This window comes from Puntigrus tetrazona, chromosome 17 (genome assembly GCF_018831695.1).
Source record: "Puntigrus tetrazona isolate hp1 chromosome 17, ASM1883169v1, whole genome shotgun sequence".
NCBI lineage: Eukaryota > Metazoa > Chordata > Actinopteri > Cypriniformes > Cyprinidae > Puntigrus > Puntigrus tetrazona.
Genome location: NC_056715.1, coordinates 13690687 through 13707303, shown reverse-complemented (window position 1 = coordinate 13707303; position 16617 = coordinate 13690687). Strand labels below are relative to the sequence as shown.

Sequence of the window (16617 nt, the reverse complement as noted above, 5' to 3'; positions counted from 1 at the left end):
TTTCATTAATGAAATTCATTAATGAGATTAATGAAAATTCATTGTTTGACAGCATATATATACTTTTTTATACACTTAAAATGTATATCTTCTAACTCTTCAACACCGTCTATAACCGAACATGCAAGATATGTTTTTAGTGGATTTTCACTTTTGTAGACTTCCCACTAGAGCTGGTCATTTTTTTATATACAAAAAAAAGTTACTTAAAAAGTGCGTGCAAAGCCTTTAAAACATCACATTTTCAAAGAACTGTTTGTTTCACAAAAAAAAAAAACATCAACCAAACAGCGTGCATGGAAATGGAAAAATAAATTGCATACCAACGTCACAAAATCTCTTTCTCGCTCACAGTCAGACTCAGAAAAAACACGGACACATGGGGGTGGGGGCAGAAACACACACTCACATGGACACAAACACAAACAGGTGGGCTCCCATGTACCTCAGGCGTGACGTCACGGGGTGCAAAACCCGTTCCACCGGTGGTCAGGATCAAGTTGAGCTCCTTCTCATCGCACCAGTCCACCAGCGTCTCCTTTAATGCACACAAACACACAGAATATCAACACAAAATGCTCAGCAGTACAGTCACAAACGTGCATTCGCATGTGTGCGTTTGTGCACCATACGAGCAGCCGCCCTCAATTTAGCGGTGCGACATCACATCAGCTATTTTGGGCATATAGTCTGGCCTGATAAATTAAATATTACATTTTTAAACTGCTGTTACTAGCAAAAAATAATATATACGGTGACTCCAAAAAGTATTTGCACATGCAAGTCATTGCACCAACACGCTTTTAACCAGCTAGTCCACTAAGGTGATTCTTAGCGGACGTTTAAAGCGATAAAGTTCATCACATTAACTACAAACATGATACACAAATGTTGGTTTTATCGTTTTAAAACCTCGTGAAGAGTTTTGGTTAAAAAGTGTGTTTGTGTTTTCAAGTGCAATAATATTCCTACTACTTAAACACATCTTAAGTGTCCAAATCCATTTTAGATACTTCCATCGTATTTTTTCACACGTGAGCTCAGATATATTTTAAAAAGAGCATGTTATGACTATGAGTGCAGCACGATCAGTGGCCTCTAGGGGGCAGCAGTGTGCAAAGGTGTGCATGGATGTGCCTTGTGGCCTCACTGAAGGGTGAGAGGAAGCGTTACCTTGATCTCGTCAATCTCATCAGGGACTATTTTGTATGCAGAGATTATGCCTCCGAGCCTGTGGGTGAAACACAAATGACAACAACCGTTAGTGCATGTTCGCTCCCAACAGCAGGGGAGAAACGAGGAGCGAGAGGGGAAAAAAAAAAAAAAACAACCCAATGTGACAGAGTGCAGGAAAGAGAAAGAGCAACACAATGCCAGAGGTACCAGAAAGCTGTCAAAATACATCCCCACACACTCCACCCACAACAGGAATGACAGTTAAAGAAGAATTTTCTCTTCTTTCACAGGGCTCTTGCTGTTTTATTCGCTTTGCATTCGCAGGGGTGACGGCTCACAGAAGATTCATCTTTGACAGCCATGTTTTTAAGCCACGAAACAGGTTGATTAGCGCAATGGCTAGGTTTCAAGCACCAGTTTCCTATATAAACCTATATTGAACCCCTATATGGTGCGAATTCTCTGGAGAGAGTAGATTTAAACAGACATGTACAAAACTTTTGAGCAAACCGTATTTAAATTCTGAAGTGCAGCACACACTAGTGGCTGCTTATGGTACTGCAGCTAGCAATAAACAGCAGCTCGGACGATGTGGGCACATTTCTGATTTCAGGCAAAAAATATGAAATGCATGAACAAATCAATGTTTCGTGCTTATTTGAGTCCAATTTGCTACTGTTTGAGAAAACGGGTGATGCAAGATGCAAACTAGCACAGCAAAGTTGGAAATCAGTTGCCTGTTACGACAAATGGGATCAGGAGATGATGCAAGCCAGACTCGAACTTGTACGTTTCGGCTTGTCCGGCGCGCGTAGGCCAACCAGAGCACGGTGGGTTTAACTAAAGAGGATTTTTAAACAAGGACAAGCTCATGTGTCAGGAAACTGAAATGATTTAGCGAAATCCCTTTTTCAGTTTGGCTTTCTGAAGCTTATTTGTATATTTTGTGCCGATCACGTCGATGCTTTGCGTCTACACGTGAAGTAACGATCCGTCTATACGGTCTGTCTCCTCTTGATGTATCTGTCCATCTAACTACTATGGTGTAATGCCCACAAAAGAATGAGAAATAGAGAAACAGAAAGAGCGAGAGAGGGAGAGAGAGACACGGAGAGCGGAGACTAAAAGAAGAATATGCTGAACACAAAGATGCAGAGCTCTTTAATCCGGTTGCCAGGGAAACCGCTGGTGTGTGAAGATTGGGGGTTTGGGGAGAGGTGCTTTAAGACGGAGATGAGTTTGGGATTTCAACCTGGGTATTTTGTTTGTGTAAGTGAGTACACACGAACAAAGGAAAGTGAAGGAAGAACGCTGAATCTGACTGAGGAGTCTTCTGAATCCGTGATCGATTATGGCTTTATTAATGAGTGTGTATGTGGGTTGGGCCGCACAGTCTGTTAACGTGTCCGTTTTCACTGATTTAGTAACCGTTTCAACCTGAAAAGAGGTTGAAAACTTCACAACTCTGGTGCAGTGCATGGGTGCAACTGAGCAGACAAGGCTTTGGAATATAAATAGACGCATATTTGTAACCATGTTGTACTCGTTTCATAGTATTTCAGCGCATAAAAACCGCGTGCTGTTCATTTGCCATGTTACGCAAAGCACTACGTCTGCTGAAACAGTAGCTGGGTTTCCACAGTATCGAATTTAACTCGCGCAAAATTGGATTTTCACATAAAACGTTTCCGATTAAGCACAAGTCAGAGAGAACAAAATCATCAGTTCCTGGTAAAATGGCAATATCACTAAGAAAAGTAGGAGATGCCAGTGAATGTAATAATTTTATCTAATATGCTCCTCAGCTTGAGCAGACGAAACACAATAAATGCGGCCATTGCTTTTAGAGGTGGATGCCTGCTGTATGTGAGGCAATTATACAGAAATACTTTGACAAAAGACTGCTTGGTCATTTAAGAATGACCATAACAACATTTTAGATGTTGTGCAACGACATTGGTTAAGTTAGTCAAGTTATACCGCAATATTGCGCAAAGCAAGATATCTTTTTCGCTAAATGAGTTTCCATCTCCCATTATTTACATTAATCCAAAAAGCGGTGCGTCTATCACTTGTTTCTGCTGCGATACTTATATATGTGCATGAAAACAGGCTGAGGGAATCATAGCTAGTGTTTTATAGTAAGCACTTCAAGAAAACGCCATTATTTAATACATTAAATTATTTTAAATAATTTTTTTTTTCTGTTTTAGTAGAGCAGTGCTTTCCCAGTGCAACTAGCAATGTGCAAATCAGGACTGCTGTAAACAGGAATTTTAAAAAATTCGGAGACTCACATACTCTTACGGAAACTTAAAGTGGCTTTTTTATCTTGGAAATAACATCAGAATACAACGCATAAAGCAATATAAAGACAAAAATTACATTTAACCTACCATAGTGATTTTTCGTCTTTCCCAGAGGTACAGAAAAGGTGCGTGTGGTTGATTTTTGCTGTCATTTCAGTACTTTAGTATTTAGATGCACTGAAAATCTACATTGACACACTGTACACAGCATATACAAAATTAGAAAAACAATATTAATAGTGTGAAAATGCATATGATTTACTATGATGCTGTTTGCTAGCTTTGGCTATGCACTCTCTCATCATCCAATCAAAAGTTGAGAAAATGCTGATGTTGTGGTAAACCTGCGAGTTGACCGTGGGGCTGTCAACTCAAAATCTGATTGGTTAATCCAACGTTTTCACTGCCATTGATTTTAAGCGACACAAGCCTGCACTGTTGGTTCTGAAGGCCTTAGGCAGATTTCTATGACCCTGGTAACCAATTACTGAAATATGATTGGATAAACATACACTACTGGAAGCAGCGCATCCAAAAGAAAAGCTATGAAATGAAGAGAATAGATTATTGGAGATAGTTTAATACACATTTGTGTAAAAATAAAGTAAAACTAAGTCAGGAATTCTGATAGTGTTTAGGCCAGAAGAGAAGGCTTTGCTGGACCTGACGCCCCACCACTGACATTCAGATCACTATAATACTGTAATATGTGAATATTACTCATTGTGTTATTATATATATATAATGTTGTGTTCATAGCTTTCCTAAATTTATATCCCATTTCTAGAATAAGAAATATCCCAATATATGCCTTGCTTACCGTACCGCGATGTATCGCAAAATATAGTATAGCAACCCCTGTATACATGATACACCCCCTTGATACATGTCATATCGTCACATATTTGCCAATAAACAGCCTTATTGCTATTCATGGAGAGCCATAAAGCTCTCAGATTTCAGAAAAAACTTTGTGTTGTTGTGTTCCAAAGATAAATGAAGGTGTTACTGGGTTTGGAACGGCATGAGGATGAGTAATTAATGACAGAATTTTCAGTTTTGAACTATCCCTTGAAAAACCACTGGCAAGTTAATAAATAACTGTTTGCAGGCCAAAAGTAAATAAAAGTCACTTTCATATGGAACTACGACCTTGGTGACACTTTTCTGCTCTGGGGTGAAGACACGTCCATCGCGGTTTCTCAACTGAGTGCCCAGCTGTCCCTCTCTCAAATGTCTGCATGTTCACCTCTCTGTAGGTGAAGACGTCAGAATCATCTCTATCCAGAGGACAATGAACCATGTGTGTTCCCACTATGATTAATTCCGCTCTATTTTTACCACACCTCGTTAGTAAAACTGACAGCTCATCCAATGAATCAATTCACCTGAGCTGACAGAGCACTGGAGATGGAGCTCACCAGTCAACAGACAACACACATATACATTATCCATCAATACTCTCTGAATTCTCTCTACCTTCTGGCTGCGCCCCATGCTTCTCTTCCTCTCTGACATCTTTCAGAGACTTACATCCTGCTGTCTTTGTCACTCCTCTGACCTTGGTCCAGGTACGAAGAATTGCTCTGAACAAAGCTTTGGTTTTTGATATACAAGTAGAAACAGATGCAGTCTTGGAATTTCCCATCAATTCCTAATCCATCAAAGAGACCTATGTCCCTACTGCTATACCCATAATGCTGCAACACCAAAAACCCCAGATAATTCAATTATTAGAATGAAGTTTTCAAAGTAGGTTGTGTTTTCTGTATTAACTTCCTTCCAAAGTAAACAGGTCTTCCTAAGCACTTCAGAAATCAACTAGAAACTTTTTAGACAGGTTGTTAGCGAACATTTGATTTGGATGTACCTTGAGGCCTTCCAATCTTCAGATTATACCTAGAGAAGCCAGAATTTATACAGAAAGGTGGAAGGACAATGAGCTCTCCTTCTTGCTGAAAGACTGTTAAAGGTTTCTCAAAGCACGAGAGGTCTCTCCTGAAGTATACGAGAAGTAGCTACTATACGAGAGGCCTGCATTATGTGAAGAGTCCTCACTATGCCTATTTGCAAGAGTGCATGCTGACATACTCTGCACACAAGCACTCCAGAGTGCAGTCTCCAGCAGTTCAGTCCAGTCCTGCACGTGGTCATTTTTTTCATGAACTTTGATGACACTAGATTAGCATCTCGTATGCACCTAGTCGAAAGTACACTCACCGTTCATGTAATCGATACTTTCACTTAAACTCCTTGCTATCTTTACAAATTAAAAACAACAGCAAAGAAGATTCTTGGCAGCTCTTATGGACACGATTTTTAACTATTGGTTTAAATCTGGTCAACTCTAAGAAATACTTCACCCAAAAACAACCTAGTGGTCATTCAGAAAAAATAAAAAGAAATGTCCTACCTGCGTTTGGTTTCATTCAGAAAAGGGATAATCATCAGCAAAAAAGAGTTTCTTTTTTTTTAACTAACCATTTAGGGGTGCTTAAGAAACTTGTTTACTTGCTAGTATAAAATCCAGCCATTAAATATTTTTCAAAGATCTGATGCCATTACTCTTGCAGACTTTGGTAAACCCAGCAACAAACTGTTACTCAGATGCATTTATTATATCAGCTTGATACCCTGTAAAGAAAACCTTGCTTCCTAGGAAACTGACAAAAGCCTATGCAACTCAATTCTTGGAAATTGTATAGACGCTTTGCTTTAAATTCTGTTGATTTACAGAATCAATAATGTCTGCAACAATGCATGAAAGGTAATGCACACAGACCAACTAAGAAACTGTAGCTGTTGTCCTTCTTTGTCAGGGATGGACTCTTGGGCCTTGTCCCAAATGCCAACCTAAATGTTTGCAGTCTTCCACCAAGTCCACATATTAGTCTGGATTGTTGAGTAGTGGTTCACATCAGTTTAGGAACAACTTAAGGCAGCATTTAGAGGCACATAGAGATGGCAAAGAGGGTTAAGCTATTCCTCTTGGAGGGCCATTATCCTGAAGAGTTTAGCTCCAATTCTAATTGAACCGGCTTCAGGATTACACCGGGCAAGTGTGTTGAGGCAGGTTAGGGGAATCTGCAGGACACTGGCCCTCCAGGAGCAAGTCTGGGACTTTACAAAACATATCTTGATCTGGGACAATGGCTTGAAATCCACACCTCGATCTTCATGAAGGACAACCATCCATTCAGACTAGGAATGGGACACAATGACTGTCTGGCAACTTTCTATGTTGAACAGGACCTGATGCATGGACACTGTAGTGTTGTAAATAGCCAGTGTATTGTGTGTGAGTCACTTACAAGGATGGGTCATGGACAAGATCTTTGAGGTTGATTCCACTGCGGTCCTCAGCAAGGTTTCTGAAGCAGCTGTCACTCACTGCAGACAGAAGAGTGAGAAGGGGAAAGGACGTGAGACATGGAATAGGGAAGAGAAAAGAGAAGAAAAAGGCACATCATTGCATGGAAATAACAAAATGCCCCTTCACAAACCATACATGTCTGATTTCTTAAACGTCACGTTAGTCCTGAGGTTTGAGAGAATATGAGTTATGTCAAAACACATTACTCAACAAAAGCACGCAGCTACAAGCATGGAGAATCATACTCTAAGGCCCTGGTGCCTACTATGTAACAGAGGCCACACTGTTACACACCACAGAGAATTAACATTACTGTGGTGCTCCTCGGCATTGTATCAACTTCCTCTGGGATTGTACAACCTGTATGATGGTGAATAGAATCAGCGCCACTGATAACCAGAAGTTACAATTACAACAGAAGCTAAAGGGAATGTATCGTTGAAAACAGGATTTCCCTTGTTCCTTTCCTTGTCATTTGCATATAGAAGTTTTAAAGAAATACTTAATTAAATAAACTTAAATAATTCAGTGATGTTATAACTCCACTGACTTTGACTGTATAGTTTAAACATTCTTACAAATGTCTTTTATTGTGTGTTCCACAGAAGAAAGGAAGCTATAAATGTTGACAGTAAATGATGATGGACTTTTTTTTTATTGGGTGAACTATTCCTCTAAAGGCACAATACCAACAACAATTGAACCTAAATCACAGAAAAAGGTGGAAAATGGACATAAACTACATGAAAAAAAAAAAAGGACTACAGTGTTACAGGCAATGCCAGCAAGTCCAGGCTGTAGACTGAGGCCAATTCAAGACTAAGACCATAAGAGCGTTGAGCGATTCAGACAGTGTAAATACACTTTTCATTGGGGTGAATGAAGCCTGGTTTTCCATCAGTGTCACGCAAGCCTCCACAGTGTATAAATAGTGTGCTCTGGTCCAGCACAGTGTGATCATATGTGTGAGAAAAAGAAGATGCATCTGCAGTGTTGTAGCCCAAGACTGAATGCTCCAAAATTTCCAGTGTCCATGACAAGACCAATACCATGTCGAGATTCAAGTATTACAACACTGGCCAATATCCCTCAAGTCAACACCGAAACCCCACATAAACCCGGTCTTAATGTACATACATGTGTGTCTTTCTATACCTCTGAATTGTCCTATTATTTTTCAACCACCAGCTATATATAGGCAATTGTTCATGATCAATTCCTACATTTTTTCTCTCATCGAATATGCTTCCCCTAGAAATATGTTGCATTACCAAATAAAAAAAAAAAATGCTTGCAAAATGCTTTTAATAGCAAAAATAAATAATAGTCATTTCAACGGCATTGTGATGGGGATATAAAAGGGTCTAGAGTGTAGCTCAAAACAGGTCAAAATCTGTGACGAGAGAAGAGAATGACCTGTGCTGTGTAAATAAATGATAAAGCGTTGCCGTTCACCATCACGCACAAGGGCTCGGTGCAACACTTGCTTCATAATTGCAGCATTTTCTCACCCTTCTCTCATTTCTCCTCATCTCTTGCTCTCTCTGTTCTCTCTCTCCACCCTGCTAACCCTTGATCTATAAATAGGCTGGTGTTCCCTGCAGGAGGCAGGAGAAGTGAGCTCTCCTCAGAGAGGCGGCAAAAACTTCTTGTCACAGGCACGCAAATGCAACGTCTGTGTGCGTATGAATGAGGGTGAAGGAGGAGGATTGTTCTGCCAATGTGTATTGTATATAAGTGACCGTGTGTGTGTGTGTGTGTGTGTGTGTGTGTGTGTGTGTGTGCGCGCATAACAGAGAGGGAAAGACTCAGCAGTTGGAACATTCATCAGAGACGTTATGGCATCAGAATGTTAATGTCGCCACAGCTCTGCCCTGCATGAGAGGAGAGTTGTCTATTATTCAGACCTGCTAAAGAGCTACACTTCTTAAGCAAAGTGTTGTTAAGAACGTCACTTCATTGTCAAAGCCGTTGTGATAGTAGTTCCTTTCAAACCTCACAAAAACTACTATGGTGATACACTGATAGTAACTGACCTTAATACCGTAGTTCCTTAATATTAATGATGACATTGATTCAAACGCCACGATACTTATGGTATTCACCATAGTATAATGATAGTATCGGATGGTAATACTATAAAAGTCCACAATGGTATTTATATGATACTCCAAAAATTATGTAGCAATAACACAATGAGTAATATTCACATATTACAGTATTATAGTGATCTGAATGTCAGTGGTGGGGCGTCAGGTCCAGCAAAGCCTTCTCTTCTGGCCTAAACACTATCAGAATTCCTGACTTAGTTTTACTTTATTTTTACACAAATGTGCATTAAACTATCTCCAATAATCTATTCTCTTCATTTCATAGTTTTTCTTTTGGATGCGCTGCTTCCAGTAGTGTATGTTAATCCAATCATATTTCAGTAATTGGTTACCAGGGTCATAGAAATCTGACTAAGGTCTTCAGAACCAACAGTGCAGGCTTGTGTCGCTTAAAATCAATGGCAGTGAAAACGTTGGATTAACCAATCAGATTTTGAGTTGACAGCCCCACGGTCATCTCGCAGGTTTACCACAACGTCGAGTATGTGATGTGTACGGTAAGTTAATGTAGATTTTCATTGCATTCTGAATAATATTCGCCTTCTATAGATCTAAATACTAAAGTACTGAAATGACAGCAAAAAACAACCACACACACCTCCTCTGCACCTCTGTGAAAGACGAAAAACAATACCCTAGGTTAAATTTCATTTCTGACTTCTTATAGCTTTATGCACTGTATTCTGATGTTATTTGCAAGATAAAAAAATAAGTTTAGATTTCCGTAAGAGTATCTCGGTCTCCGAGTTGAGCTGTAGTATTAACAGGTCTCTCAGCGTGAAGATGAGAGTCATAGGGGTTCGTTAAAACACATAGCGCTACACTTTTCCTTACTGCCTTGTATGAGTCCTCTATATTTTAATGTTACTTGCTCGTTTCCCCATAAAGCTGCAATACTAGTATTTCCTCCCTTAATAAGCAAGAGCAGCGGCTGTGGTCCCTCTGCGGTAGAAACCGTGCACTCTGTCTTTTGCATGCTCAAGTTCTTAATTCAAATCTAGATGTGTGGCAAATGTGCACATAATAGAAGATTTTTCATATGCACACTGTAGGTCAGCACAAACCTATTTTATAGCCACACGAGGAGCGGGATCCCCCCTAAAACGAGATGCCGGATCTAATTTCGGAGGTGCTGGATAAATTTATTATCGAGTTATTAAGCATACCATGGTATTACCAGGGTCCAGTGATGTAATGAATGGTAATACCACCGTAATCTGTTGTATACGTTAGTACTCAAGAGGAAAAACATGGTCATAGTATGATGCATTTAAAATTATCATGTAAAATTTTTAGGAAGGAAATAGGCGTAATATTTAATATTATTATTGTACGTCACCGACTCTCAATCACCAAAAACCCAATTCTCAACTTAAAAAGCAAAGGCATCTGTAGAAAGGGACACGCGCACACAAAAGACACACACTCTTTCTTTCTACCTCATGTCTGTGACTCACAGCTCTGCAGACGGAAAAGTCTGTCTGCATGGACACTTTGGTGAGGTGAGAGTTTCCCTCTCAGCGTAAGACTGTGTGAGTGTGTGCGCGCAAGTGTGTGTTGCCTGCGGCTGTGAGTAGGAGTTAGACTTGCATGAGCTGAGCTGGTGTAAAACCCCGTCTCGTTAACCCCTGCCTACATCCAGAGAAGACCTGTGGACCTCACTCTGTTCCTCAAACACCACAGGTCCAACACCTGGGAGCAGATAAGCCCAGCTTTGAGCCGCAAACCTCAACGGAACAGCATTCCCTGTATATAAAAAAAAAACTCCTGCTATAAAAGCCTGCATATAGAAACATTCGGTACTAAACCTCAAGGAACAAGGACAAGTATGTCTCAGATTGGACGATCAGCTAATCCAGTTGGTTCAATTTACTTTCTGTCTTGTTTCATCCCCTTCAGGTTTTTCAAGGTTTATTCTGACACTAAGTAGCAAATAAGGTTGAAACTTCCATTTAAGAACTCTTTAGTATCCTAACTTAACTAAAATTAGTTTTTGAGGCAAATGTGAGTGTTGCAAAACTCTTTAAGTTGCTGTCGAGAATAGAGTTGGGTAAAAAATATTGATTTCTCTATTTCTCTATCTATTAGATCTATTAAATGTTTTACGAAAGAATATACATTTTTACATTTCAAGGTCTAGTCTGCTCCCATCCAATAAATCGCCATAAACTTTGTGCTTTGTTACTTTTCAAATAAAACAAAGTTTCAGATCTGTAATTCTATTTCTATTATTAATTCTATTCTATTCTACACCCTCTACATTGTCTATGGCTTAGAGGTGGCCTTATTCAAACAGCTAGCTGTCTAGGCAGAAATCAGCTGCAAACTGAAGAATCAGACAGCTCAAAACGAACTGGCTAAATGTTTTCTTTTCTGCTGTTCTGAACTAACGGAAAACCTTTTAAAAAACACTAGATAACTGAAAAAGTCACCATCGCAAGTTCTTTTGACTAAACATCAAAAATGGCGGAAAAAAAGCATGCACATATAATTGCTTCCATGTATATTTAGGTATACAGAATATCAGTAACGTGAATTTAGAAAATAGTCTGGGTGAGTTTTTATTTCATGTTGTTAAAAAAAAAAAAAAAAAAAAATCTAAAAATAACAAAAGCCTACCACCATCTCTCTATGATATTCTAGTTGTGTTTCTGTAGCTGTAGTGTTAACAATGCCAAGGTCATGGGTTCATTTCCCAAGGAATACCTTGAATGCAAGTTGCTTTAGGTAAAATTGTCTGCTTTTATTTAAAAGTGGACAAATCGCCCTTGGAGGCTCAACTCTCCAAACCAGCTGCACAATTTCAAAATAATTCATGTTCTTAGCATAAATGATGCAGGACAAGCTATGTGCCATAGTTCAATACATAAGGTCAGTGTGTTTTTTTTCCCCAAATATAAGCAGTAGTAGTAGCAGTAGCCTTCTCAAGCATTACAGTACTTTCAAAATGATTTCGAGGCCTTTGCTGAGTTCAGATGTGTGTCCAATCAGAGTCATGCATGGGTAACAACCTGCAGACAAATTAGAGAAGCCCCCCGGACCAACACCCCAATAGCGACGTTATTTATTACTCACTCCTCTCTCTAGATCTAATCGATGAACATCTCTACTGCCCCATGCCTCAACCTTCATGACTATGCAGAACTCCTCTAAAAACGTGAGAGATATGGAAAGAAAATTTAAAAGGAGCTTAAAGAAAAAGGGTTTTCAAGAAAAGAGGGAGCTGGTCTGTGTAGGTTTCAGGTGAACTCCATTAGATCAGTGACAGGAACACACTGATCCCCAGGCACGTAGTTAACAGAGCTGGACACGTTTTGTGTGTGTGTGTGTGTGTGTGTGTGTGTGTGTGTGTGTGTGTGTGTGTGTGTGTGTGTGTGTGTGTGTGGGAAAGATGTTAAGAAGAGAAGAGGGAAAGTCACAATGGAACTTAAATCTGTGAGCTGCATTTCAAAGCACCCTTATACAAAATGTATCGTACAGAGTCTACAAAAGCTCAGTTTCTAGATAAGCGTTTCATAAAAGCAAAGGAGGGAACAGAGAAAAAGAAAAATTATTTAAGGAGGAGGGTGCTAAAGGGAACGTGAAAAAACAGTGGACACGCTCTAGTGAGGAATGAGGGGCGTCTAATTAAATCATTGAGGAAATACCAACATCATCTCTCCTATAAACACACGCGTTTATACGGGGACGAAAGCATTGGGTAGCACTCATTTGCAGTCATGACTTCCAAACATTTCCTGCAGGCTACTCCATCACTACAGCACGTCAACTTGAAGGGATTTTGGCCCACTTCTCTGCACAGGACTGCTTCAAGTCACTGATATTTTAGGTTGTTTTGAATGACCGCTGGCTCCAGGTCACTGCTGCAACATCTCCATTCAGTCAGGGCTGTGACTTTTGCTAAACCTGTAGCCATTCATACTTGCTATTCCACATATACAAGAATAGAAATGATCCAAAAAAAAAAAACCAAGTGAAAGGTGCTCATGAATATGAATTAGGTGACTTTAAATTCTACAGACATTTGTAAGCGATGTGACGGTGGGGCTTGGCCATATTGGGATAAACCATTTAACAATTGCATTGCTGGTTTTTAAAGCTATTGTTGTTTTACGCAGTCAGCTACATTTTTTTAAAATCCGTAATGTAATAACAATCTCTAAATATATATGTGGGTAAAAGACTTTGAAATGTTGACATCAAAAGAAATTTACAAAAGTGATTATATGTCAAGCACATTAAATGTAAGTAAAGTGTCTTTATGTAATTAGTCTTTTAATGCGCCATAAAATGATTTTGTTTTAAATATTCCTGACAAGGACATTTTAGTGAATCTTCTTTAAATCAGGGGAAAATATATTTATTTTTTCGCTTAAACAAAAAAAAATTACTATTAAACTAAACAGAAAATTTAATTTTGAGCAGTATTACACTTCTTGTTGCTTAAAGCCTTTTTTATCTTTGACCAAAAATAAAAATATAATAATAATAATAATAATAATAATAATAATAATAAATAAATATTATTGTTTAGTAAAACGCCTTTATTATTTGATAAAAAAGACTAACTCTGGTAAAATGTTACAGATTCATATTTGTATTTTACAACAATATAAAAGATCAATGAAAAACAATAGGCTACATTTATAAATAAGTATATACTATAAAATTAAAAAAGACATTTCTTTTAAAAGCATGGCACAGTAATAAAGCCTGCGACATGTGGTCGATAAAACACATCAAGAAAGACTATTAAGTCTTCATTGCGCAAAAGTATCGCGAAAAGGTCTCTAGCGCAGACCGCTTATGCGCATCCCGTGCGCCGAATGATGCGCTTGAAACAACACGAGAGTCCCAGCGCTCAGGCTGCGCAGCGTAGAAAGTCCGCACAGAAAACAGGAAAAGATATCGATGCCTAGTGTATTAAATCTGCGCTTTGCTATATTGAGCGTTTCTCTTGACAGCTTTAAATCTCTTATGGAGTGCTCTTTAAGAGTTTAGTCGTTTTGAGTGTAGTAACCGAGCGCGGCGCGCAGTTTGAATGCTGACTATAGAGAGAGACAGCCGCAGCTGAGAAGAGTTTATGCGAACTTAAAATATTCATCTGTACCTCACGTTGAACGACGGAACGGCTTCAGAACACTTGAAATAAAGTGCACGAAAACTTTATGGTGCTTTCTAATGTTTTTGTGCCTTTTGCATTGCACCTCCTGAACCTATAAGTTCCACTGTGCGTATCCCAACCATAGTTTTGCCTCGTTGCTAAAAAGACAACTTAACTAGCAGGAAAATAGTGCTTTGACAAAATTAACAAGTCACATATTTCTGCTTGCCTCATAAGCAGTCAATTAATTTCAACCGGTCAAGTCTTTTTTTATATATGCATATAAAAAAAGAAGAAAACTCCAAAAAGCGTTGTGCAAACGCTAGGCACTTCAAACCCGAAGAAGATCTGACCTCACTGGGCTTCTGCATCAACAGAATCCACTCGAAACATCCCATCATGATATTCTGTGAAGTCAATCCAAAGAACGCCACCCTGATCCAAGTCTAAGTGAAAAATGACTTAAAAACCACAAGTTGAAAGTTGTTCTCATCTTCTCTCTCTTTCCAGAGCAGATTAATAAAACATCATACAGCTCCGCTGCTAACTTACTTAGTCAGCGAAATGTAGCCCATCTCTCAAAACCGAACACACATACACATGCAAACAATGCCAAGACCACACAATAACAAAGCAAAGCTCGCAAACAAAGAAAAGAAATGCTTAGACGTCTTTTGAAATTTTGAAAGGTCGCACTAACGATCGACGTCAAATAAATATGGGAAAGAGCACGCTCATGTTTAATAAATGATTATACGATTTATGATATGGGTGATTCCACAACACAGGTGCCGCTATCAATCAAGTGTAAAATAACTTTAACAATAAATAGCAGATGCCAGCTTTCATTAGTTTAAAAATGCCAACAATATTTTCTTTATGAGAGTGCTGTTTCTAACCAACTTTTCCCTGCTTATCAACAAATTTTGATGAAAAAAAAAACACGCAAATAAAACTATTTTGCATTTAATCTGTCTAGTTAACGCTAATGTGTTGTTAATTACTGAAATAATTCCATATTTTTCCCTCAATGATCTTTTTTTTTATCTGTGAGATTGGGTTGTCCGCCATTATTAATATTTCATTACCATGCTGATAAATATTGAGAAGAGATGCAATCAGGAAGCCGTCACACACACACACACACACACAGGAATCTCAGCACTCATCTCTTCACATCTCTCCACTCCTGTCTTCTTCAGCTCTTTCACTCTACATTTTTTACCACTTTTAAAAATCAAAAGACAGAGATAATTCAAATTATAGGCTGCATAAAGAAAAAAAGCAAAGAGATACGGAGAAAGATAAATGGCAAACAGAGATGTAGAAAGACAGATGGTCAGTCAGGAAGAACAATAGGGAATGATGAAGGGATCTGAAGACTGAAGAAGAGGAGGGGGGAGGTGTAGGAGAGCAACTGAGGATGAGCTGGACTGAGGAGGAAAGAAGAGTAGATAAATGATGAACAGGATGCAACATACATCCTGAAAGAGAAAGAATACACAGGAAGGAATGGGAGATTTAGATTTACAGAGGAATGACGCAAACCCTAACAGCCAAAACAGAGAGACAGAGAGAGAGAGAGAGAGAGACAGAGACAGACAGAGAGAGAGAGAGAGAGAGAGAGAGAGAGAGAGAGAGACAGAGAGAGAGAGAGAGAGAGAGACAGAGAGAGAGACAGAGAGAGAGAGACAGAGACTGAGAGAGAGACTGAGAGAAAGAGAGAGAGAGACTGAGAGAGAGAGAGAGACAGAGAGAGAGAGAGAGAGAGAGAGAGAGAGAGAGAGAGAGAGAGAGAGAGAGAGAGAGAGAGAGAGAGAGAGAGAGAGAGAGAGAGAGAGAGAGAGAGAGAGAGAGAGAGAGAGAGAGAGAGAGACAGAGAGAGACAGAGAGAGAGAGACAGAGACTGAGAGAGAGACTGAGAGAGAGAGAGACAGAGACTGAGAGAGAGAGAGAGAGAGAGAGAGAGAGAGAGAGAGAGAGAGAGACACAGAGAGAGAGAGAGAGAGAGAGAGAGAGAGAGAGAGAGCTATTCCCTTGTGAATGCTGGTAATTATCTTAAAGCCCACTGCTGATGACCCCCGTGCTTTCATTAGCACTTTTGCCTCATTTCTGCACATACAAGCACACATATACACACAGAAACTAACCTGTTTACTCTCTGCAAGACATTCATTAAGAGCAGGGCTGTCACTGTAACGTGTGAAAACAAGATTTTGGGATTCCTCTTAAAGGGATATTATGGGTTTATTATGAGTTAAAGAGCATAGAAAGCAGAAAAAGAAGTATAAAACACACTGTTTTTTTTTGTTTTTTTGTTAGTTGCAGTTTCCAAAAGAAATGAACAGTAGGGGCAGTACAACTCTGACACCTTTTATTCCTTTTCACACAAAATTACAGAGCTTCAACTAATAAAGCGTAGTTTTCAGACAATTACTTGAAGAATATTACAATGCGGCAACATTAATATGCTGGGATATTTGAAAACTGATGCGTTTGAATGTTAGCATCACACATATTCAGCTTCATATGGGTTTTCTCAGA

General features: G+C 39.2%; 1 protein-coding gene across 14 annotated transcripts in view; it reads right to left on the bottom strand.

The window, feature by feature from the left end:
* Positions 1–16617, bottom strand: part of LOC122361855 (gephyrin) — a 76251-nt gene that overhangs the window by 42109 nt on the left and 17525 nt on the right. For all 14 annotated transcript variants that reach the window (XM_043262926.1, XM_043262918.1, XM_043262922.1 and 11 more), the window contains 3 exons: positions 6797–6875; positions 1174–1231; positions 446–538 (listed from right to left, as the gene is read on the bottom strand). In XM_043262926.1, the coding sequence (XP_043118861.1) occupies positions 446–538; positions 1174–1231; positions 6797–6875 (230 nt within the window). The remainder of the gene's footprint in view (positions 1–445; positions 539–1173; positions 1232–6796; positions 6876–16617) is intronic.